The 26,175-nt window shown below is 43.5% G+C and overlaps 1 protein-coding gene across 8 annotated transcripts in view; it reads left to right on the forward strand.

Moving 5' to 3' along the window:
- baiap2b (BAR/IMD domain containing adaptor protein 2b) overlaps nucleotides 1–26,058 on the forward strand; it is a 52,360-nt gene extending 26,302 nt beyond the window's left edge. For 3 of the 8 annotated variants that reach the window (XM_069517872.1, XM_069517873.1, XM_069517875.1), the window contains 11 exons: nucleotides 5,153–5,214; nucleotides 5,979–6,050; nucleotides 7,058–7,195; nucleotides 13,715–13,867; nucleotides 16,045–16,281; nucleotides 17,181–17,385; nucleotides 17,850–18,051; nucleotides 18,217–18,297; nucleotides 18,519–18,687; nucleotides 19,420–19,457; nucleotides 24,335–24,618. In XM_069517872.1, the coding sequence (XP_069373973.1) occupies nucleotides 5,153–5,214; nucleotides 5,979–6,050; nucleotides 7,058–7,195; nucleotides 13,715–13,867; nucleotides 16,045–16,281; nucleotides 17,181–17,385; nucleotides 17,850–18,051; nucleotides 18,217–18,297; nucleotides 18,519–18,687; nucleotides 19,420–19,457; nucleotides 24,335–24,482 (1,505 nt within the window). In that variant the 3' untranslated portion in view covers nucleotides 24,483–24,618. Of the gene's footprint in view, nucleotides 1–4,627; nucleotides 4,640–5,152; nucleotides 5,215–5,978; nucleotides 6,051–7,057; nucleotides 7,196–13,714; nucleotides 13,868–16,044; nucleotides 16,282–17,180; nucleotides 17,386–17,849; nucleotides 18,052–18,216; nucleotides 18,298–18,518; nucleotides 18,688–19,419; nucleotides 19,458–20,076; nucleotides 20,205–20,339; nucleotides 22,826–23,955; nucleotides 24,000–24,334 lie in introns of those variants that run through there. The other 5 variants (XR_011239753.1, XM_069517877.1, XM_069517871.1 and 2 more) reach the window with 5 other exon arrangements.
- Nucleotides 26,059–26,175: the final 117 nt, after the last annotated feature.

The following is a 26,175-nucleotide window of genomic DNA, read 5'->3' on the forward strand; positions in this document are numbered from 1 at the left end:
TGCCCCTGTGGCAATCTCTCAATCTACCACATATTTTAATTTCCCTCCAGGGTCAACTTACTATTTCTTCACCAAAACCCAAGTGGCCAGACGTGAGCTCTCCCTCGCCTGCTCGCACGTCATCAGAACAGCTTTGTTCTACCGATTTTGCTCTCGCTTCAATTCGTCCCTGTTCTCGAGTCACCCCAGGAAGTGAGTGAGGCTGCAGGGAAACAGAGAAAGTAATGAAGAGAGGGAGACAGAAGAAAAGGGGAAGGTGACACAAAAAGCAACTCCAGCAGTTCCTGGCTCATTAAAAGCCTCCAGACGGTCTCTGGTCAAATCTAAACCCGGCTGCCAGCAGAGCTTCAGCGCTTTGATCGGCCTCGCTCTTCATTCATGACCGCAGCCGGCACCACCTGTCTGCTGCTCTTCACCTGACTCCATTTCATGTTTCTGTCTCGAGTGTCACATTCATCTGCACTTTGAAATGAGCCGGCTCGTCACCAGTAAGCTCGGCGTCTTGTTGAGTGCCTTTTAAAGTACAAAAAGAAATGGAGGACGTGTTAAAATAAGCAAATGAATGGAATAGGGAGTTAATGTGGCTTCATAATGCGCTGGAGTCCACATCATGTCCTTGAGGTGTCACTTTGTCCTCGATGAAGCCAAATGGTGACTTAATGATGCTGATTCTAATGTGAAGTACAGACGACTGCAGGATTAAAGTGGCTGCAACCCTCCAGGGTGCACACATGCAAACACACTCGCCCTCTGTCTGTATCAGTAAAACTCAACAATCAGAAAATGGACACGTTGAAAAGCTGTTTTTAGGTTTTTGAAGCCTGTTTTTCCTGCATTCTTCTGTCATTCTCAGTTTTTAAATAACTAAACTGAACATAGTGGAACTCGTCCCCCCCCCCCCCCCCCCCCCCAGCATGTGTCTGCTGTCTGAGACCGCCGGTCTTCATTTGTACCCGTCAGCTCCCTGTAAGACTTACGTAGACAGACGTTCGTATTGATCTTCTGTAGCCTGGTTCCTTTTTGAATAGATTCACTTTTCAAAGCGTTGAAGTGACGCTGCTTTATCACATCGTGTGCTTACACTTGTGTCATCAGGTTGTGTGGGTTTGTGCTGTTAAGAGATTGTTTCTGTTTGTGTTGAGCTGTTTTTAAACTCGGAGACTGTCCTCAGAATTGGGACTTCCTCCGGAGTTTGCTTTTCCCACGTGAACCACACTCAGACTCACTCATATCAACACAGAAATCTCTGGAGCGCTCAGGCGAGAGGGTGCAGCAGGATGTAATGCAGGGGACTGTTGGGCCTTTGTAAAGGTTTGTGTACCGCTGAGTGATGTTCTGGTTGTAATTTATAACACAGAACACGGTGATATTGGTCATCTTAGATATTTGAGCCTCTGCAGTTTGATTTCTTTATTGCTGTTCTGCAGGTGATGCTGTAGCTAACACTAATAAGACATTGTGTTTGTGCTAATGCGTGCACATGTCCCGGTGCGTTTGGACACATGGACGCAGCCAGTGTTTAGCGAGATGAAAGCACAACAATGATGTTGTCAATCATGTGGCTGTGAGGAGGACAAATCTCCCTGCAGCACCTTGTTCACCTGCAGCTTTCTGGGGGATTAGAGCTGCTTGTGTTTGCTTTTAGTCTTCGTATAATATCGTTCCTGCAGAAACGCACAATACGTGGAACACCCTCCTTCATTCACTGTATATCTGTAAATCTGTCCGTGTCTTTTCACCTCCTGTTGAGCTCAGGCATCTCATGGACAGTAGCCAGGATAATAAACCCAGATGTGACACACACACACACACACACACACACACACACACTCAGTACTGTACTCATAGACACACACGCACTGACCACTTGCAGTTTGGTTGTCGGGACCACATGAGGAATTTAGAGAGAATCGCTGAAGTTCAGATTGTTTTCAGGATGAACTTTGTCCCCGTTTGGTTTATCAGCACTGATGCATGAGTCTTAAATCATTAAATCTTAAAATCGGTTGTTTTTAGGTGCTTATTCATTTCCTCCCCACGTGTGCTGTAAATCTCAATCCTAACAATGGATCTGGAGGTTTTTTGCCTAATTGGGTTCAGTGTTACACTGTTTTGCAAGATGAAATAACTATGCCCTGAATTTTGTTTTAATTTTCAGACACCGCCAAGAAAAAGCTAAAAAAGCCTAATGAGTGTCAGACGTATGAGGGTTGAGGAGAACGTCGTACATTTTCAGATTCATTTGCAGTTTTGGGGAAGTTTTGTCAGAACCTTTCACAGACAGCAGCAGTATTTGAATTGATCCGGGGCTGTGTGCTCTGCGTGCAGACAACAATGTGCTCTCTAAGCTTCAAGTGTTGTGATTATCAGTAAGCAGCTTATTTCTGGCTGCTGGAAGTCCAGTATTTCACAATGCAAGGTGCAGAGGGTTTTGGATTAAGTTGGTGCAATGAAACAAGAACATCCAGGAATTTGGGGATGGTCCAGGTGATGAAAACCTGCAGGACGAAGTTATGCACTGTACCCTGAACACTTTAATAGCGGTTTCAAATGGTAATGCAACTTTATCACCACTATCTTCATAGGTTCGGCCTTCATTTCAATCTGTCATAACATTTCTGTACCTTGAGAACATGGAGGAACAGCTGACCCTGACCTGTCAGAGCAGGAGAAGAAGAATAACGGCTGTTTCCTTAAAGGGATCAATGAAGAATGACCTTAATTACTCTACAGATGAACACATCTGTTATAGAAGTCAGAAATAATGACCAGAGCTCCATTTTTATGGAAGATAACACAGAGTGAAGTGCAGTTTATCCCACAGCTAAATTTCATTCCCAGCTGCAAGGTTTTATATTGGCAGAGTGAGGGAGGATGAGAGTTGATCTCTCTCTCTCTCTCTCTCTTCGTGCAGTAACTGATGTGAACGTGGGATGAGGAAGAAGTTGATCCATACAAGATGCTGTTTGTTAGTTTCTGAATAAAAGACACAGGTTTAGATTTACACGTAAAACTATATGAAAACTTTTATGTATGAAACACAGCAAATAGCATACTATGATTTAATTAGATATATGTGTGTGTGTGTGTGTGTGTGTGTGTGTGTGTGTGTGTGTGTGTGGTGTGTGGGTGTGGGTGTGTGTGTGATGGAGGTGCCTGGGTTCAGCTCTGTATCCTGCCGATGGCCAGAAGCTGTTTATTAATGGATGGAGTGTGTGTGTTGGGCTCGCTCCAAAATGCAAAGGAGAGTTTGAAAGTACAGGCCGATGCATTTATCTGCCTCGCTGCTCATAACGTCTTGTCCTGCGGCAGTCCAACACTTCTACAGCATTACACAGCTGTCACTGCATTCTCATAAGCACATGGAGGGGAGGATGGAAAGTGTGAGTCTGTCTGTGGTTCTCTGTGTGCACCAATGCTTCACCCCCCCACTCAGTGCTGGGACATCTGTGTTTCTGTGGAAAGTTAAAGAAGTGTGAGGACGATCCACCGGAGTCAGTGTAGCAGAACTTCAGTCCAGAAGTAAAGACGAACTTGTTTCCCTCTGCACCTCTGCCCCCGCCTTCTGCTCCGACCTTTTCTAAATCCCCTCAACTCCAGCTGAGTCTCGTCTGCATGACCACAGCACTTCCATTAAGCCCATTAATCCCATTCACACGGCCCACTCTCACAGTCCCGTCCACTGTCCCGGTGTCCGCAGGTCCACCGGCGCCCGCCCACCCTCACCTCTCACTCACATCAGCATCATACATCATCGGATGTCAGCATACATTATGCAAAAGCCAGATTAGTGCCGTTAATGGTGATTAATGTGCTCATTTAGGATGAATTAGCTCCGATCGCTTTGTGGCGGCGCTGCAGCTGTAGAAGACGTTGCTCTGTGCATTTTCAGAAATGTACCAAAGGTCATTCACCTGTTTATTTATTATGTTGATCATTTATTAACTAAGATATCTCAGCTTTTCTGTATAAGTTGGTAAATGTGCAACTAGAAATGACAGTACATATACAGTATATTTAATGTGATTTATTTATAGTAATGATTCTCACTTAAGTTTAATTTTATTAATAATATATTTCTTACCTTTACTTTTATTAACAACTTTTAGTTAATCGTGCAGGTTCTTCTACAGGAGCTGGACTCAAACTAGATTTATAAACATGTGACACAAACATTTTACGATTGTGACTTACGATGTAAAGTATATTTAAGTGTGTTTATACAGTAAATAGGATATTTTACAGTGTAAACATGTCCCCTGGTGGACAAATTGTAAAATGGCGACACGGTTCTTAAATGATCTCAAAACTATTTCTGTCGCTGGTCGGATTCTGGATTTTAATAAACAAAACATTTTGCAAGAAAACCAAAAATCCCATTATATCCTGTTAAAGTATTAACTTGTTAATATCTGTGTGAAACGTCCGGTCTGTGTTTGTGCTCTCAGTAGTTCTCACAGTGTAGATGGTGTTTCAGTGCAGACTCTGATGACTGAGTGTTTTTCTGTGTCTCATTCTTCCTCGGGTAGTTTGATCTGTCTCTGTCTCTCCAGGTCTCTATCGCTCTGTTCTTTGCTCAAACTAGATCTTTTTGTTCCTTTTTTTTTTCAACGCATTGCATATTCAGAAGAGGCAGCATGTAGGTATCGTAAAACGACACGCACCTCCCTGGCTGCATGAATCATCCTTTATTTTGTGTTTTATTCTTTATTTTTAACGCTCGACTTCTTTCTTGGTTCTGTTTCTTTGTGTTCTCCCTCGTTATGTTGTAGTTCCACTCGTCTTAATGCAAATATGAAATTCCTTATTAAGATTTATCTTGTTCCTGTGTATTTATAACTTTAGAGTTTTTAGAGATTTCCTGATTATCTCTTTGAGTTTTCGTTCATTCCGTCTGTTCTGCATATTTCTGGAACGCCACCGTTTCGAGTCATGTCTGCTTCATCAGAATCACCACAGACGTTTCATCCTGTCTCCTCCTCGTCCCTCGACACCTGTCTCTCATCTGTCCTGTGTGCCTGCATGGTCTCTTTCTTTTGCACGATGTACAGTATGTGATGCTCGCAGATATCGGAGAGAGACCATATGACTCTTTCTTCTCTCTCTCCCTCATCCCCTCCCTCTTCTTGTGTATTGTCTCGTCTCTCTGCAGGGGAGGTGCTGTTTCAGATGGCTGAAGTGCACAGACAGATCCAGATCCAGCTTGAGGAGATGGTGAGCATGTGGTGATGATGGTGGTGTTTCTAAAATCAGCTCTTCTGACGTGTTGGGACCAAACAGATTGTTGGTTCTTTAGAGTCTCCACATCACAAGATATATTTGATATTTAAGACTCAGTGAACTATATTTAAATCTCCTGAATGCAGCAGCTTTACTTTACATCTGGCTGGTTTACTGATCTTGTAAATTACAACCATTACAGACTGAAATCCTTCAGTGAAGTTCTGCAGAGCTTTGAGTAAACTGGTCAGTTATGACAACATTCTCAGGGAACTGTGAGTTCAGAGGAGACTGGAGGGTCAGCTTCATCTTTTCAAGTTTCTTATAAAAGGTATTTTAAATTGTCTCCTCATCCACGATGAGTAATGGGTGTCAAAGATCCAAGCCAATGATGTTTTTGTACAACAGTGTAATTTACAAATTAGGTGTTGAGAAGATGTGTGTTTCTTCTCCAGGGATGAAAACACCTCAGATGCTCAGTTCTATAATTTCACCACTGGTTGAATTTACACACATGCACAGACACAAGTTGACTTTTGAACATATTTCACGTGTCAGACGTCGTCTCCTCTCTGCCGGGTGAGACATTTCAGAATGAATGACAAAATTGCTGCAGGGTCACATTCCTGTTTGAGAAGAATCCACTGTGTGTCAATGTGAGGTTTGGTGAGTTGTGTTGTTTTTGAGGTTTAGTGAGTTGTGTTGTTTTTGAGGTTTAGTGAGTTGTGTTGTTTTTGAGGTTCTCGTGTGTTTTGCAGTTGAAGTCTTTCCACAACGAGCTGCTCACAGAGCTGGAGAAGAAGGTGGAGCTGGACGCACGCTACCTAAATGTGAGATTTTTTTTTTCTTGATCAACAATTACAGACATTATTAATCCCACCCACGTATCAAACCAGCTGAGTTAATCCCACTGTGCACTACCTGCCGAGCCGGGGACAAAAGCCTTTTCTCAGGTGCTGTTAGAGACTAAACCAGAGCTAACTGGAGAGTTGTTTTCTAGTTTATAATGATGTGATATTAATAATTAAAGTTAATCTACTTCCTTTTGGCGAAATAAGGCTAGCCGCAATACGAAGACCCTCAAATTAATTGAATTCAGTTTCATTTTAGCCTCGTTTATATTTCTCCCTGTTTCAGATTCAGTGATTAAATGTCCTTTTTTAAGGGTGCCCCCCCCCCCCCCCGTGTTACTGTCCTTCACGTCTCCTGGGAGTGAAGTTATGGAGAATGCCGTATGAACCATGTTCTCATAAAATCATTGGCCAGAGACAAAACGCACTCTCTCATTAATTTCCCACCGGCTTTCATCCAAACCACTGCAGCAAGTTACATAAATTACTTCCCACTCTGCCTCGTGAATTATGACTCAGTCTGTGAAAACTAGTTCTGCAAAAAAAAACAAAAACACATTTCAATAGACGAATGAATTTAAATTTGGATTTAATCCCTGACGACTGTCATTCTGATTGTTCCAGTCAAATATAATGATTCTCTTTTCAAGTTGCATGTTGCATGTTGCACACACACACACACACACATATATATATATATATATATATATATATATACAAAGCAATTTTGACCTTTGGGGCATAAAACATTTTGCCCAAGTCCCAATAAGAAATGTGAAGCTGCTGTGCAGAGGTCAGAAGTGCAGCTCATCATAATCCCACTGCTCCTCCTTCCTACACTCTCCCATCACCAGGCCGTAAATCAGAGGCTGACCACTGTCAGTCAGTTTGAGACGAATGTAATTCAGTGTAAAATATCATCGGTTGATTCGGACACATGCCAGTGTGGCCGTGCCCCCCTGCTTACTTTGTGCTGCCCCCCTCAGGCTGCGCTGAAGAAGTACCAGATGGAGCACAAGAGCAAAGGGGAGAGTCTGGAGAAGTGCCAGGCCGAGCTGAAGAAGCTGCGCCGGAAGAGCCAGGGCAGCAAACACCCCTCGAAGTACGGAGACAAGGAGATGCAGGTCAGTGTGTGTGTGTGTGCTTCTCTGGTTTGGTGACGCTTCCTCTGTGGACCAGTTACATTTAGAACCAGCCGAGCCTCACTGTTTAAAAACACCGGACCTGGCTCCAGCCGCTGGTGGAGGAAAATACCATCCTGTTGACTTCAGCCTCCGTACAACACATTTGTTCATTCACTTCAACTTTCTTCTAGCAAAGTCAGGGCCTTGATCCTCTCTGCAGACGTTCAGTGAACCCATGCTGAGTCCTCTGTATACACCTCACACTCTGCTCCACGTGGAGTTGGCTTTCAGATGCTTTTCCCTCCTCCTGATGGGATTTGAGCTTCAGTGCAGCTGGTAATCCGTGACTGCTGCTGGTGCTGATGGGATAGGACGTGCTGAGCTGAATGGGATGGGACCCCCGACTGGGCACACGCAGTTTGTGAGCGAGCTTCTTCACAGTGAGAGAAATGGAGATAGCGAAGGTTATGACTCAAGCTCAGTGTGTCAAACATTCCAGTTGTTGTTTTTGTGCTCAAGGACACGTGTGTGGGCTGCAGCCACAGGCAGAAAACAGATCTGAGAGCTGATTGTTACACGTATGAAAAGATGTCTGACAACCTAGTACAGTTATTGAAAAGTAAAGAAAGCTCTGGAAATACACATTATAAGTGTATTTATTCAAAATACAGTGTTTTAATCCACTTCATGTACTTTGTTACCTTGCCAACGTGCTCCCATAACCTTCATGACTTTTAGTCATTTCATCACTGTTGTGTAATATTTGTTTTTGATATCTCGGGCAGGTGAATGAGTCGAGTGAGTTTTTCTCCCATGTTCCTGCTGCAGAGGCGAACGGAGACGAGTCTGTAGGTGTAGTGGTGACACATGTGGGCGGGCCCTCTTACATAAGCTGCACAGGAGACGCTGCAGCGATGCTGTCCAATCAGAGAGAAGGAGCATAAGGAGACGAGAGGAGCCTTGTACTTATTAATATTGTTGTATTGTGTGTGTGCAGTCACCTGTAGGGTCGATGTTACGGCTTTTATTTGGATCGGCACCATAATGCAGACACACACTGAGAAATCACAGACAACGTTGAAAAACCTCCCTTAACGTAAAAGAAAGTTAAAGCCCACCTCCCACAAGATGTCACGGCAATAGGTCGAATAGTTTTTGCGTAATCCTGAAACCAAACTCTGACAAAACATATCCTCCTTGGCTGAGAGAGGTAATTAGAAACAATAACCCTACGACTACACGCAGGAAGAAACTTCGACATAGCTCGACTGAACCTGTGGCCATAGCTGTGTTTTTAACTCATCACGGCGATGCGGAGAAAACATGGTGTCAGGGGTTAATGGTTAATTGTGCAGCACTTCCCGAGGCAGAGGCAGTCGCCCCGCGCTGCTTTGTAGGAGCAGCAGAGGAGGTAATTATTGTGTAATTGTTAGTGTTGCTGTGATGGATGGCTGGTGGAGCATGAAAGGGGGCGGCTGGGCCAGTCCTTCCAAAAATCGATACGGGAGCTATGAGGAGGAGCAGCGCAGGAACATTCAGCCCCAAAGTCCTGCAGCTCCTCTGGGCTTTAACAGCTCGCCAAATATCCACTCTGAAGCGTTTCCCCTGCGAGCCAGATTTACCTATGGTCCAAAATCGAACACACGCAAAAGTGTTGGACAAGTGTGTGTTTGTGTTAGTTACCTCCACCAAGAATCTCTTTTTCACTCGTTACAGATTCCTCAGACTGTTGTTTACAAGCTGCAGTGAATTCTAGATGAAAGTTCAACTATGGGCCAAAGAACGTGGGATTCATTTACAGAGTTTCATGTTCACGTTTCCTCACACTGCAGGAGGCACGGACGCGTCTGTTTAGGAGGAAGAACGTATCGATCCAGAATCAACAATCCTCAATATTAATGCCACACATGTAAAATACCACAGATGAAAGCATCCGTCATATTAATTCAATCACATCTGTTCCCAGTGGGATAACCCTGGGGAGGGTTGGTGGCGTCTTAAATAAAATGGAGGATTGTGCCCCCTGACAGTCGTGTGCACCTCTGTGTGCTGTAGTGTTGTGGACCTTCTGAGTAGCATGTGCACGTACTGAGGGAGACGTTGATGCAGCCAGATTCCTGCTGTGCACCGTATGGACCCTGATGGGAACTAGGTCTTCCCTATTTGAACATGTCATATGACACATGGGTACGTACGGCAGACGCTGTTTGTTATTTCTTATTTTGTCACAATGAGGCTGAGACTCGCTCTCTCTCCTCATGCTTCCCTCCACTGTCCAACTTTTAATCAAGCAAAGCTGCAGTTCACTCGAGTCTCTGAGAGCAACGAGAGAAAATATCAATTATCTGCAGTCACGCATGATTCATGTTAACGTGATTAGTGGAAAAGATGAGTCCGTGTTGGAGCTTGTTCTCATCACACTTCTTCTGTGTTCAGTCAGAGAATATTGACTTCAGTCATTGTGATCGGAGCTGAAATAGTGATGTGGATATATTATCCTGCTGTGTGTGTGAAACTAATGTAGAGGAGATGAGAACACTTCATAAGAGCTGTGTGTGTTTGTGTCAAAGGACCAAAGGAGAAGTGCTGGTTTTTATTTTTATTATTACCATCAACTTTAATTGGCCGAGATTTGATCTGTAAATTTATTTGATTGAGTCACAAAACATTCCAAGAAATAATCCCACAAAAAATCTGTCATAATAAGAAACCCAACCTGTGCCCACACGAAGGCCATCAGCCACACATCAAGAATCAATCTGCACGACACAATAACAATAATCATGAGTTTTCAATAAATAAACCTGAGCTTGACTGACTACTATAAAGTTTTTGCCTGAATGTGGAACCTTTCAACAAGTAGCAGCTGTTTCCAGATGAACCCTGAGAACCAAAGCTCTGCCTCATTTAAATCTTTATCCTGTTAAATCCATGTAATCTACACGTTCTGTCCATATACACAAATATAGAACTCTGCCTGCAGCTGAGATGACTCGGAGAGATTCTCCCTGTAAAGACATTATGACTGGAGTCAGGCCAGAAACTGCAAAATCTATTTCATCCCAAGATCCATCTTTTAAAGCTGACATGGAGTTTTAGAGTCCGTTAACTCAATTGTCTGTTATGACTTTCATCCTTTTTTGCAGTTTCTATTTTCCTGTCGGTTTCAGATATTGAGCCGAGGAAAATCTTTTTTTTTTTTTTACTTCAGCATGAAAACCATTTGAAGCCGGTTCGGTTTGAAAACATGTTTTATTTTACGAGCCCTGATCAATATGTTTCAGTGAATGAGAGCAGATTCCCTGCAGCCAGAGAACCGTGCAGACCATCTTTAAAATGAAATGAGTCAATAAATGCTGGACGTACGCGCTCTCCCTCCCAGCACACACACGCTGTCAGCAGAAACCAGGAGCGGCTTCTGGCCCCATTTTATGTTTTGTGCTTTAGGCGAGAGCCCCTGATTGGCAGTGGCATGAAAGGCAGCTGGAATATAATTATGGCTTCGTCTCTGAGCGCGATGGCAACAGGAATACACCCACATACTGCAGGCCTGATGTAATGAAGCTGCTTCAATAATGGAAAAGGAACTGAGCTGCTGTGAATTAATGTATATCAAAGTATGTGTGCTCTCCTGGGACACGTTATAAAACTGTGCTGAACCCGTGTAGACCTACATACATGATACATCTCATGCTAGTACATAAACAACGTTAGTACGAAGAACTAGAATGGCCTCATGTCCGAATGTGAGCAGATGATTCTTTTGGGAAGTTTGTTTCTTGGAGCTTTTTTCCTCTTTTGTCTTTTATCAGTCGACAGTCGATGGGTTTAGTGCAGAAACAATGGATTCATTCATTCTGCTTATCAACTCTGTGAACAGATGAAGTCTGGTCTGATTTCAGGTGAGGAAAACTTTCTGCTCTGGGTTAGAGAGACGGGTCTGACAGCTTCTTTGTGTTTGTGTGATCACGACTGTAAAAGAACAACACACATGAACTCCAGGGTAAAACCTATCGATCTCTTTCTTATGACTCCAGTTTAGTTTCACACGGTCTGTCGTGTATCTGCAGCCTGCTCTCAGAACCACTTAGTCTGAATCCTCCGGCAGTTTCTCTCTCCCCCGTCTCCCCCGTCTCACCGCCGGACTGTCACTCAGGCTCTGTTGATTGACAGCTCCCTCGTGTCGGCCCTGACCTCGGACATGCCCGTCTGAATCTAAACATCACAGTCGCTCGCTGTATGTTTTATATTTCAGTTTTTTTCCACCTCCACTGTTTGTATGAATCATATGTGGCCTTCATTGTCCTCTGCAGCTGATCACCATCTGATATTTCACTGTGGGGGATCAGTGCATGTTCCGCCTCGCTGCGCCCACGTGAAACACCTTCAGTTCTTTAACATTGTGTTTCTTGCTGAATGACCATATTCAGGCAGATGATGACAGTTTCCTTTCACTCATCTTCCAGTAATAGCTCAACATTTCATTTTCACCCAGTGAAAGTTAGACTGTAGAAGAGCGTGAGGAGGCCCTGAAATGTGATAATGATGTTTTCATCCTTAATTATGTGTCAAACCTGGAAATAATTGGTCCGAAGTGTCGTTTCCTGAGAAAAATGTGGGAAATAGCTGATTAATTAGTGATAAATTAGACAATGATAAACCATGAAGCTCCAATTAGATGTTACCAAAGGGAACAACTACTTTTAACATCACAAACATTTTTTAACACAGGTGAAATACTCCACTGTATATGACAACACTGAGTTTCTCACAACGTAAAAGAACAGCGTCATTGAATCATTTATATTTATAATTATTAATCTAATAATTTAAATTTCTAATCTAGATTCTAAAATAATCAGAATTAAATACAAATATAAACTGAAATATCCCCGGACCGAACTAATGAAATAATTGAATACTCCAGTCACGACTCTGTTTTTTTATTTTTCATATTTCTTCCTCTCTTCTCTCATCAGTCAGTGTAGCAGGATGAAGGGATGAGATTAATTGCTGGTGTCTCCTGCGTTGTCTCGTCTTGCCAGTCAATCCTGGACCATTAGGTTAATTATTGAGACGAGACTCACTGCTGCAGAGACAGTAGATCATTGGACGGATGTCGTCTCCCTCTCACTTTGCCTGAAGAGGTTATGGACAGTGAGAGTTTAACACACGCTGACAGACTGAGGGTGAAGCAGAGATGTAAAGCTGATTACATACAGGCCCTGAGGTGAAGGTTCAAAAAAGTGTTTTCTCAACACAGAAATAGATTTGATTTACTTCCTAACTCATGACCAGGACCAGAAATCTTCATCTCTTCTTTTGAAATGTTGTTTCACCATAAAACAAGTGAAACCAACCAAACACAGAAGTGAATCTTTCTCCTGCATTAATTCAGCTCTGTGCGCGATAGACTTTGAAACAAGTGATCTTTTAATTGAATCCCTCAGCCTCCGCAGCACCATGTTCATATTTAATCTGCACACTCACTTTGTAAAGTTCAACTTCGGCTGCCTTTGACAGAGAGTCAGAATGCATCAATGAGGAGAAGCTTCAAATCAAGATACAGAATTGATGTTCAAGTCAAATGTGCTTTGAAAATAAACAGGATTCAGTTATTGCTCCTCATTTAAATGAAGAACACAAGGGTGACAACATTTAATTCATATTTCTAGTGTGATGCTGTTCGAGGTTTGTTTGAATCCATTATTTAGGTTTTAAAATTACAGATTGTCCGTTTAATACAATGCATTTTAAAAGTTGCTGTCACTTTGTTGTGGAGGCAGAAATATTTCCCAGTGGATGCATGAAACAGCCTCATTAATAATCACACCGGTGATGCTCAGTGTGTGATTATAGAACAACGTGAAGTGACTTCTTCCGTCTCATTTAAAGTTTGTCGTCAGCAGCAAACCTTGAACAGAAGTGGTGTTTGTTTGACCAGCCAGTCTCATGACGCTGCGTAGGCTGCTGCCTCTGCCTCCATCATTAACACCTCATACTGGAGCTCTGTGCTGTCTGGCACTCGGAGATGCTGCTTCACATTAATTGACACTGTGGGAATATTCAAACGCTCTCAGTTAAGTGAACCTGAGGAGAAAGTTGGGTCTGCTAAGCAGAGGACTTAAGTGGGCTGAGTCGATGGAGGAATGGAGGGTGAGTGAGTTTAAAAGCCCGATACGATTCAGCTGAAATACAGAAAACCAGACGCTACGATCACGTAACAGACATTAAACCATTAGTCTGACTTTTTATATGTCATGATGCCTGGTTTCGTTAAGTGCGGCACAGTTCATTCATGAAACTCAAAATGTATTCCATTATCTGCTGAAATCAAAGTCTCATGTTGCTGTCGAATGTTTTAAATGTCATTTTAACGCTTTAAGAAAACAAAGAAAACTTGATTTAAAGTGAATTTGACGTGTTTGTCTCAGGTTTAGATTTTGTCCTGCTTTGTGGCGTCCTGCTCTCAAACACCTGCTGCCGCTTCACCTCATCTTTTCTCTTCCTCCTCCCCAGTATGTTGAGGCCATCAGCAACAAGCAGAGCGAGCTGGACAACTACATCGCAGAGGGCTACAAGAACGCTCTGTCGGAGGAGAGGAGGAGGTACTGCTTCCTGGTGGACCGTCAGTGTGCTGTGGCCAAGACCAGCAGCGTCTACCACAACAAGGTGAGGAGCAGCGACACTTACATTTCTATTCCTCTGCTGGTTCGTCATCAGGTGCGTCATGGCAACGTTACATCTACAGCTGGATGAGGTCAAACTTGTAAACTGGTTTTATAAAGAAAGTATAAATGTAGATCAAACACACGTACGATTATCTTACATCACATCTTTCTGTCCCAAACAAAACTGTGACTCAGTGTTTTCATTCATGAAACAACCACAAGTGTCCGACACTCGGGGACACTCGGGGACACTCGGGGACACTCGGGGACACTCTGTCTTGAATCTGCATCAGATTGGACATTCTGGAGTTTTTTTTGTACATCATCATCATCATCAGAGCTTCTCTCTCCCGCCTCTCACTCCTCTCACCGGAGGAATGTGAAGTGGTAAAGTAATCTGAGAGCGGACGGACGGATGATGGAGAGGTGGAGGATGAGTGGGTGAGGAGGCGGGTGAAGGGGGAGGCGGGGAGGGTGACCCACTTCTGCGAGAACACTCAGTTCAGACTCGGTGTGTGCGAGGGTGTGAAAGTGTCTGAATGAGTGACGGACGGACGAAGGAAGCTCACAACACAAACTGCTGCTGTGACGATGCATCAGCAGCAGAAGATCTGAATCAGTGTTGAACTCACTGATGATTCTCACTCAGTTGTTATTTGCTTTGATTGTTTCTGTAAAAAACACAGTTCAGTTCAATTTAAATAAGTGTTTTCCGCATCATTACAATCAACCTTTCATAATCAATATTCGTGTTGTGCATGATGCTAATTTAATTCTCACTATAGAACTAAGAACCCTCCGTGGTGCCACTGCTCAGGAACTGTTTACAGCAGCTTCGTCAATCAACAGAAAATGAATTGGCAGCTTTTTGATAATTGTTGTTTAACATTCTCTGGTGTCACTTTTCTTTTTCTCATGTGAAACTGAATTTAACGGTTCATAAAAATATTACACAAAGTCTTCATAGTCAAATGAATGGACACCGACCACCAACACTCCACCATAGATATTCCAAAGGGCCAACTGAGGCTGTGGTGACTCATGGTTTCACCAGGGTCAGACTCACTGCTGCACGCTCACACATTTATAGTGATGTCGAGTCTCTTGAGAAGGAAGCGCCGGTTGCAATGATTTTCACGTGCATTGTCCCCAAGTGCAAAGAGCCGGAGAGAAATTCAATCAGGCAGCATCACTGTTGCACACACTAAATATGCATCATTTAAATTCTTTTTAAAGAAAATCTGAATTCATGTATTAATCTCTGGGAAATCTGCAAGAATATCATGAAACACCCGATCACACGATGTTGGAGAAGCCAAGAAAACGAGTCTTGGCTCTGCATCGTCTTCAGAATCCACGCCAGCATGAATTGAGTCCAGATCCTCACTTGTAGTTTTTCTGACAAACAAACAATCGGACAGAGGTGAAACCTTGTCGGAGGTAATAACCTTCATATAGAACTTGGGGAATAAAAATCTGTTTCAGAATGAAAGGAGAGCTCAGTGACACAATGCTTCATGTGTTCATCTCTTTTGTTGTCGCTGTACTTTGTGTTAATTTATCTGATCTTCCCGCCCACACCCTGACACCTGAGGCTGCGGCCCACACACACTCAGCAGGTCCAGACAACCTTGGAGCCGCACTGTGATTATCCTCCACACCAGCCTGCTGGAGTCAGAACTATGTGCACGGCAGATTCTCCTCGGTGTCCTTCCAGTATTCATGGATTCAGATGATGAATGCAAATGAAAAGTATCTTTATGTAACCGCCCTGCTCTATAATGTATGGAGGGGATGTAGCTCAGCCCGTCGAGCGGCGGCGGAGAGCTTCTGAAACCGGAGCGTCGGTTTCTCTCTCTCTCTCTCTCTCTCTCTGTGTCGCCTCTCATCTCTCTTCCTGTCTCTTGTGCTGTGCATCTACTGCATGTTCCCCCTCATCCTCTCCTCCTCTCCTCCTCTCATCCACGGAATATTTCTGCTAAATGTGAATAATGTTGACTTCCATTGGGAAATTCTCTCCAGCAGTTTGAGCAGCATTAGCTCTGGAGGTTAGCGACAGTATATTTAGTGATTTGTGTCACTGAACTAAAGGTATTTGAGAACTTTAATGAATGTGTTTCTTCGTTGCTCTGTTTCCTCCCCCCCACCCTCACCCCCTCTCTCACTTCTCTCCTGCAGGGAAAGGAGCTCTTATCTCAGAAGATCCCGATGTGGCAGCAGGCGTGTGCCGAACCCAACAAGCTGCCAGATCGTGCCATGTTTCTGGCCCAGCAGATGAGCGGTATGGTGGGCACCATGGCTCCCGGTGCTCTTCATCCAGGCATGCCCATCGCTGAGTCCATCCCTGGTGCTAAACCTCTGCCGGTGCCTCCGGAGCTGGCAGCGTTCAGGGCCAGTGGGGGAATGGGACAGCAGGTCTGTTTCTCTCGTCCTCCTGAGACCTGTGCATTGTGTTCTATTGATAACACCTGGAGTCATTGTGGGTCTTTATGCTGCATTAACATGTCACTGTCACTAGAATACATGATACACATGATGGTCACCATATTGACATCATTCATTTCCTATTCCTAATCTTATTTCTAAGTATATATTAATATTAGAATCAGGTTAGTTATCCCCAACAAGTTCTCAAGAAGGTGAGAAGTGGAGCCAGAATGTCCTCTGTTAGAAATGATGCCCATTTTTTTAAAGACATCTTCACTGTCAAAGTGTAAAACTCAGAGAGATGGAAGCACAAACACACAAACACACAAACACAGGTTAGTGTTGTCTGATCAAACCTTAATAAAGACCTGAGTGTGGCTTCATGATGGAAGCTCCACGCGTCCTCTGGAAACTCTGCATGAATGCAAATGAAATCATTAGTGAACCATGTTAATTAGCTTGTTGCACAGAAGCAGCTTAAATTCCTCACATCCTCTGGCTCTTCTACATCCTGCCCCCTCCTCCTCCTCCTCTTCCTCCTCCTTCTCCTCCTCCTCCTCCTGCAGTCCTGCTCGCAGCAATAACTTGAAGAGTATCATGAAAGAGCGTCTCAGTGTTTGAGCTTCTAAAAGAAAACTGTGCTGCAGATTCAGTTTCATGTTTGCAGATTAAACGCACTTGAAATTCTTTTCCCAGTAATGATTCTATATGTTTATCTTCCAACCAACATTCTTTCAAACATTGTTTTTTATTAATCAGCATTTCCTGACCCACATCCACTCTCCACCAGTTCATTAATATTAATGAGCTGCTCGATGTGATGTAACAGGAGAACGTGTTCTGCAGTGTTTTAATTGCCTCTGTGCAAATGTCTTTTATCTTTGCAGAGGCTGATGGGAGGAGTGGAAGCAGGGATGCCGGTGCTGAACGGCACGTCCGGCGCCCACGGAGGAGAAGACTACCAGCAGTGGATGGAGGGCAAAGTGGCCCAGGGCAAGGCCTCGCCCCAGACCCAGCGGCACGGAGGGGAGGTCTACTCCAACACCCTGCCGGTGCGCAAGGCCGCCCCCGCCAAGAGCAAGACCACGCTGAGTAAGGACACATTGTGCACCGTGTCCGACTCTTTCAAAGGATGTGATCTGGCTCCATCAACATTTAATCAGGCTGTTTGGCAAAGATGAAAGTAAATTTATAGTCATAATTATTTTGACATTAACAACTACACGTGATGGTCTAGTCAGGAAGTGGTCTGATAACTGAGCGGGGTCTTTGTGGGCGGAGTTCTCCATGTGTTCACGCAGCCTTTGTGCCCTTGATGAGTTTAAGATGTGAGCCTTTGATCTGATAATATATCACGTGTCAGGTGGTGTCGCGGATGTAACACACGACCTGTGCACTTTTAATAAGAAACAGTCTGAAGCACGAAGGAATAGAAGCAGACGTGATAGTGAAAATGTGGAATAGAGATCACGTTGTGTTTATGAGAAAAGTCCGATGTAGATTCCTCCAAATATAGATTATAACAGAATGCCCCCCCCCCTCCGTACTTCCACCAGTGGAGACTCGCACTCTGCCCCGGTCCAGCTCCATGGCTGCAGGGCTGGAGAAAAACGGGAGAACTTGTGTCCAGGCCATCTTCTCTCACGCAGCCGGTGACAACAGCACCCTGCTCAGCTTCTCTGAGGGCGACGTCATAACCCTGCTGGTCCCCGAGGCCCGTGATGGGTGGCACTACGGAGAGAACGAGAAGACGAGGATGTGAGTGCAACTCACGTGTTCAATTCTTGCTAAATAGTCTCATAATATTTCTTTGCCACTCCTGCAGATTTCATCAAATCTCCCCCATATTTAATGAGGGATTCAAAATACTAAATTGGCAGATTTGTTTGTTCTGTGGCTCATATCCGGTGGCTTCTCCTGCAGGCGTGGCTGGTTTCCCTTTTCCTACACCAGGGTGATCTCTGACGGTGACAGTGACTCCATGAGGCAACTTCGGGCACACAAGTAGGTATTTAGCTGTCCCCAAAAAGTATTACATTATTAAACATTAAGATAAGATATTAAGAATTAACTTTTTAATGTGTATTGGATGTGACCTTGATGTGCCTGTGCATTTTAAATCCTTCCAAAGAAACAATCTTGAATGTTCTTTCCGAACCAACAACCCACTGATGGCTCCCTGCAGACCTTCGTCCTGATTGCTGACATGTGTTCTGTGTTTGCAGCCTCAATCACGGGAAGAGCAGCAGCACAGGGAACCTTCTAGAGAGGGAAGACATGGCTCTGCCCGTCCCTGATTACGGCATCCACGCCCGCATGGCAGCACCGAGCGCCGCAGCGCTGCACGGCAGACAACAACGCCCCTACAGCGTGGCAGTGCCAGGCTCCTCACAGGTGGGGGGGGCCTGAAAAACAACCACACAAACACACACACTGGCAGAATCTGACACATAATCTGAGCCGTCTGGAGAAACTCTCGTTGAGCTTGTCACTGCGTTGAGCCGACCTGAGGAGCAGCGCAGGAATATCTTCACTGCTCGTCTCCTCCTTCACCAGCCACAGAGAACGCTCTGCTACATTAGCTTCTGTAAACGCACAAATCAGATCTGCTTCACTTCACATGTTGATGCAGGGTTGAGATGCGGAGCGGCTCAGAATGAAGGAGTCGGCCTGAGCGGCTGACTGCCCCCGCCTCTGAGGGGAAACTCCTCAAGCTTCAGTTGATAAGAGAGAGAGCGTTTGGAGCGAGCAACAAACCACAGTGGACTGAAATGACTTAAGAGTTGTCCAACATTAAAAATATCAATTTCAATTCTGTCCTGGCATCAACATTTAAAATCTTTTAACCTGCAAACTTAAATAATTGTCACTGGAGAAACCGCAGCTTTAAAATCACAGTGAGGTTTCAGCACAGACACTTCAGTGGAAGGAGAGAATCTGTTGATGTTGATCTGATTCTTCTTAATATCCAGCTCCACCTGTTCTCAGCTCACATTCAACCATGTTTCTTTGCTGTCATCTGCTGGTGGTTGTGGTCATTGCAGCATCCATCTGTCAGTTTTATACGTTTTCATAACGTCGGCTCAGAATGAATCATGGGACTAATTCTCCTGTTGGTCTTTTCAGCACGGGGTTGAAGAGTACGAGCCTCGTTTCCCCACAAGGTAAGAACCACTTCACTTGTTCTCAATCAGATCCGGTTCATATGATTCCAGTTCAGTCAGTTCAGTGTTACAGTTCAAACGTGTAGATTTGGTCAGCAGGACACACACACACACACACACACACACACACACACACACACAAACACGCACACAAACATTTTCCTTTTTAATGTTTTGTGTTCTTTTCTGTTTCCATTTCTGTTCTGTTCGACATGAAGCCATAGGTGATAACATCATGTAGTGATTAGTGGTAACACAATAAGGCTTTGTTGTGTGTTTGGATGATAAGTCCAGGTTGTACTGGACCAATAGAAACTAGAGGCTCACACATACCTCTGCCAAGGCGGATGCCCCATCTCTCCCCCTGAGAGAGAAGAAATCAGATCTACTCCAGAAGTAAATCGATTCCCTCGGGGCTCATGACGCACCCCGTCACTAAACCTTAAGGAAATGGGTTCAGTAGTTTGTGTGTAATCCTACAAACACAGATGGAACGTCTCCTCCTTGGCGGCTGTGATAAAAGAGTTTATTATATTTTAAAGTCTGTTTTTGATTATTTTGGTTTAAGTTTTCAGCTTAAGTTGATTTAAGTTTTCTTTTTCTTTCATTAATATCAAAGCACTCATGCTTTCACCTCCCAGCTCCTCCTCATGCACCATGCAGCTGCTTCCACCTCCTAACTGCACCCACCCACCCAATCCCTGATAAGCTCCCCCAGGTTCAGCCCCTTCACAGCCGAGGTTGTTAAAACACAGATTCATGCAACAGGAAGTTAAGACTCAGCTCAGACTCTGTTTGTGCCTCGTCATGTGTCCTGCTTGTGTTTGCTGCTGTTTCTCCTGAGCCGTCCTCCTGGAAGCCTCTCCCTCTCTCTGTCCACAGTTCCACAGAGGGCAAATTGATTTCCACAGTGTGAGGACAGACAGACAGACAGACTCAGCCAGACGATGCAATAGGACAGGCACCTCGCTGCCCTTCAACCGACCCCCTCCCTCCCCTCTGTCCTGCCTCCCTCCCTCCCTCCCTCCCTCCTGCTTATGGCAATAAACTCTTCCCCAAGTTGATCAATGCCACGAAGACGCTCGGTTGTTTGTCTTCTCCCCTCTCTGAGCCTCACCCCCTTTTCCTCAGTCCTGCCTCGTCCATATCCTCCCCCCTTTCTGGACCTCACCCCCCTCTCCCCTTTTCCACCAATCCTGCCTTGTGCTGTCTGACCGTCCGGTAGCCACGCCGGGCCGCTGGTGGAGCCTGGGCGCAGAGCCACGCCCGGCCAGACCCGAATAAAATGGACTCTGTGCCATCCGAATATTCAAAATCAAAGTGATGGACATTTTCTCTGAGGAAAAGTGTATCTTTTGCTTGTCTTTCATGCATGTACATTTCCTTTATTTACCACCGGGATTATCTCTCCCCACCGAAGGAACCTGGTTCTCACAAATGTCCGTGCCCTCCATCACGACGATGTAAAGGATTTATGTAAATCAGGGTGTAAGTTGATCCCAAAGAGGATTTTCATGATGTAAAAACGACATTACAATCAAAACCTTTACTGATTCTCTCAGTATTTAACAGTAATAACTTTGTTTTGTACTCTGAGATAAGAGTTTATGTATCACGAGTAGTGAACCGATAATTCAATGTTTGAACGGAGACGGTGTAATGGGAATGTTTACTGTACATAAATGTGCCATATACAGAAGTGCTTGTCTTAAAGTATCTATGATCAGTTCATAACCAAATGCACCTTATAAAAGTAATAGTCTATATTTCTGACTTCCTGTGAACAGAGTATCGGTCTCATCGTCTGTAACGGAGGGCGACTGTGTTCAGACACACAAACACTGGTGCTCGGGCTCCTTCCTCTATTTATTGTGATGTGTGAATATCATGCCGAGGCTGAATGGGGTCAACGAACCCTCGTCCCTGACAGACACAAGGCTCAGAGTTGGTTTAGTAATGAAACGCACTGAAATTAAAAATATCAGAATTGGTTTGGTCGGTTTTAAAGTAGAAAAGTTTCATATTTGGTGGTTGCAGCTTTTAAAATTCAGCTTTTACTGATTGTAAATTTTATTTATTTAATTTTAGACTGTTGCTTAAACAACAAACTCAAATTAAAGACTTTTAGAATTTGGATGAATTTTTTTATTATCTTTTTTAAAGTCAAAAGTTGTTCATGCATGAAAGAAAAGACAACTGGTACTCCCGTTTGGCCCCGTGCACATGGTCTCAAACATCGCTTCTTATTTCCAAACACTTTTTCTATCTTTTCGTGCCTCTTATTGATGTTTTCATGGCAAATGAGTCTGAAAATCATCTGGATCCAGAGGAATGAACGATGCATCTGGTGTTTCGTGATAAGTGTGTGGTCTAACTATACCACGCAGCCTTGATGAGCAGAGGAGGTGACTCCATGTTGAAACCTCATTCAGCCTCCTTGTTCTTGTGCTCTTTGCAATTAAAGGCGTGATTTTAAAAACCTCAGTGAGTAGAAAGCATCGTGTTTTGCAGAAAAAAAGAAGTTTGTCTGATTCTCTCTGTGCTGAATAAAGAAGCTGCTCGTCTTTATGTCGGTCCAGTTAGTGCCTGTCTTCTAACCACTGTCCCTCTGTCGGCATCTGATGTCCCCTAACCACCATTTAGTTTCTCTCAGCTTTTAAATCTCATGCGTTTTGAAACATTTAGAAAAAAGAGAGAAGGTGAAAATGTAAACTGTGCAGCTCTGCTCTGCCTCCTACTTTGCAAAAATGTCTGCACCAGATATTTAATATATATAATATATAATGAAGAGTCTCAAAATGTTTTTTTCTTTAAATTAATGAAAAATTGATGCAGAAACTTTCCCTCAACAATTGTTAAAATTCCAGATCCTGTTTCCTTTTTCACTTTAAAAGAAAAATGTTTTCAGACTTCACGTGAGACCTCTTTGCATCGTAGAGACGTGTCCTCTCTGTGTCTGCTGTCTCTTCTCTCTCCGGTTTGTCTGTGACCTAACACTCGTCTCCCCCCTCAGCTTTGCCAACGCTCCTTTTTTTCCGTCTCTGTTTTGATAAATTTAGAAACAAAAGTCGAGCACAAACGACTGGAAGCTGCCAGTGTTTCTTCTTTCTCCACTAAAATAAGTCCAAGGTACGACTGCCACCGCTGCAGAGACAGCACACCAATCACCTGTGGCCAAAAAACTCCTGCATCGACTGATGTGCTTTTATTTTGATGAGTTTTGTTGTGAAAGGAAAAAAAGAACCTGAATATTGTACAGAGACTTTATGTGCATGCTTTGGGGGCGCCAAGAAGTGTAAAGTTGAGGACCTCAAATGTATGGTGAATTTATAAAATAAAAAAGTCTAAAATAAATTTATTCAGCCGAACTTTTCTGTTGTTTCGTCTATTTTTAAGGTTTTTGCTTCACAAGAGCCAGAAATCTTCCTTTTTGTTAAATTAGTTAGATGTAATGTTTTATTTTTATTATTTGGTGAAAAGCAGAACTTTCTGAAACTTTAGCGGCTTAAAATGTCTCTGACAGACTTGAGTGTTTCTCATAGAAAATAAAACCTGAGTCTTTTTTTTTTTTTTTAACCTTAACTCATTAACCAGAACATTTGATGTCAGCTGACAGTTCCCTTCATAACCTCCCACCTGCACTGCTGCATGTACTGTGTGTGTGTGTGTGTGTGTGTGTGTGTGTGTGTGTGTGTGTGTGTGTGTGTGTGTGTGTGTGTGTGTGTGTGTGTGTGTGTGTGTGTGTGTGTGTGTGCGTGTGTGAGTTACACTGCATCCTACCCGTCCTGACCTGCCGCTGCCATAACACCGCTGGCTCCTCCTTCTAGCAAAGGTACTTTTTTTTAACTCAACTGCATCTTTGTGTCGTAATCGCAGCGTTTTCATTTTATAGCTTCACTGACTGGTTTTGTTCAGATTTACTTTCTTTGCCCGCCTGCTTCTGGTTTCCTGTTTCCTGGTGTAAATATATTGGGGTCATAATTGACTTGGTGGTGTTGTGTGTGGACTCCTGATGTGTTCTGTGTTATTGTTCATGTAACATTTGAATTTCATTCGACGTGTGAGTTACCATGAATATGAAAAGACCATTGTTGAGTTTGACTTGCAGCCTCCGCAGCCTCAACACTGCGTTTAGTTGATCCTGCGTCGTGATCACTGACCCGGTTAAAGCAGTACAATTACATTTTGCATTTTAATCCAGTTAAAGTCAACAAGTAAAAAGAAACAGAAAATGTTTGATAGAAGAGTCTTTTTCATTTTTGCACCAGCTTGACTAACTTGTCATATGAAGTTAAAATGGAGGCTCAGTCATGGTCAGTCATGGTCTTGTTTATTTGCACGGTAACGTGTTAAAGTGTAGTAGTAGTAGTATTTAGATATGCATGCTGTTTAATAAGAACAAAGAGTGTGAGCATTAATTCTCCCTGTGTGTAAAATGTCTCTCGGTGTTTGAGAAGATCCTGAGTGTTGACACATGAGGACTGTTTCTTCCTTTCAGCACAGGGCCTGATTACGCCCGATTCTGAAAACCCAAAAACCATCGTAAGTGACTGAGCTTCATCGTCAGGGTCTTAATCCGACCTCTTCATTTCTCAGTGTTTCATAATGTTCATGAAAAACTGCTTCACTGTGTCGTCGGCTTCTGGTGTCATTGAGCATCTTCTGGGTTATTTCACTGTGTTTGTTCTGTATGTGACGCTCAACGCTCCCTCCTCCTGTTTGCACGACTCATCCCACTTTTTATTTCCTTCACATGTTGCTGAAAAACATCCTCTGCTGTCTGCTGCCTTTTGTTTGCATGACTTTCATTCTGCTTTATGTCATAAAAAAATAAGATAAATGTTGATTTGACTTTATTCTTTCTCTCCTTTCCCCAGCGACTATCCACCGGGCGAGCCGGTCGTGGAGGCCCCGGCCAGACCCCTGCTTTCTGACGAAGAGGATGAAGAGGAGGGTGAGGATCAGCTCGACGAAGCTCACTACGACTCCCTGGAGAAGACCTCGACCCTCGCAGAGGAAATCTGAGCCCCCCCCCCTCCCTCAGTTCGAATCAGCTGCAGGTGGATCTCTGGTGCTCGACTGCATCGTCTCCCCACAGCTGCAAAGCTCCGAATCAACCACATCATCACTTGTGTGATTAAATAAAGACGCAGCACGACAATGATACAGTAATCTGTGTATTAGGTGAGAGATCATGTAAATAATAATTAAACTTGATCTTCTAGCGTTGAAGCAAATCGACAGTCAGAATAATATCAAGTCGATTGTTTAGTTTCTGTAAAGACGTGCTCACATAGTGATGGACAGTGGACGTGTTTCACCAACGTCACCTTTAACTCAAGCACGTGGTGTCTCACTTAGATTCTTGGTTCATTGTCAAAGAACTTATTTCTGACGTCTGGCTCCTGTAAACTCACAGGAACTGTAGCTGCTCTGAGACGTCGCCTGAAGACGTCTCTGTGTAATTAAACTCAGCTCTCCTGTCCCCGCCTGCAGCACAAGGGCTTAAACGTTGGTAAGATACACGTCTCACGAGGGTTTTCACCTTTTAGCCTCACATGTTGTTACTGACGCCTCAAAGGGCAAATTCACGATGCGAGAAAACAGTATCTTCACTTCACTGTATACTTATACTCAATCTTATACTCTGAAATGTTAGTTATAAGCAACACTGAAGGTGTTTGTACCTAGAAGACAATGATAAAGTTCTGGTTCTCAGATTTCATTGATTAATGTTCATCAATGTTGTTTGTAGACAAATGTTTTGGTAAATCTGGTTAAAGGAACATTTTCCTCAGAAATATTCTGTTATTCAATCAGAAACATTGTGATTTCATTTAGTCTTTTATCATGAAATTACTGTGATGAGAGAAAAACAAAGTTACACCAATACAAGTCCAAATACACTGAGCGGATATTTATCTTTCTGTTTAAAAATGTAATTTCAGTAATTTTTCCTTGTTTTGAGATTTGTTTTCTGGACAAGGACAATCGAGGGGTTTGGAATTTACGGACATTGTGCAGTTGCTCCGGATGAAACTGTTGTCAGTGAATTTAATTATCTTCAGTCTTCCTTTCTTTGAGCATCATGAGGACATTTCTATTTACCTTAATGTCTCCACACTGCGGAGGTAGAAGTCCGAACCTGGACAACTGTCTGCTCTTACTCACAATGGGTGAGTGGAAAGATCTGTTTTTGTAAAGTGGATGAACGTCCACTCTAAGTTTGATTATTAAAATTAAAATGAGTATTTAAAATTAGGATCTAAGAACATTTAGAGCAGCTGAACTTTAAATCTTGTGTGGAGACGATGCACTGACGACAGATCCCAACCAATATCATGACGGGGGGGGGGGGGGGCGTTAATTCAAATACAGATGTTGAGTGAAGTCAAACGTTCAACAGACTTTAAACTTTCCACTCGTGGAGTTCAGATCATTTCCTCTTGTAAATAAAGACGCTCTAACATAAATAAATCCTGTATTGGTGTAACTCTGATGAACTAACACAAGTCAAACACTTCAATTTTTGTATTGTGATAGAAAACAAAGTGTTTTTTAAATTCAATTCTGAGAATAAAGGATCAAGTATTTACCCACAGTGTATATGTTGTGTATAAGTACTGCAACGCTGAGGTCACACTACGCAACATGTGGATTTGTAAACTACACGTTATCTGAACTATTCGTATCATTCGTGCGTGGCGTTTAGAGTTAA

The sequence above is a fragment of the Paralichthys olivaceus genome, chromosome 21, assembly GCF_024713975.1.
Source record: "Paralichthys olivaceus isolate ysfri-2021 chromosome 21, ASM2471397v2, whole genome shotgun sequence".
NCBI classification, from domain to species: domain Eukaryota; kingdom Metazoa; phylum Chordata; class Actinopteri; order Pleuronectiformes; family Paralichthyidae; genus Paralichthys; species Paralichthys olivaceus.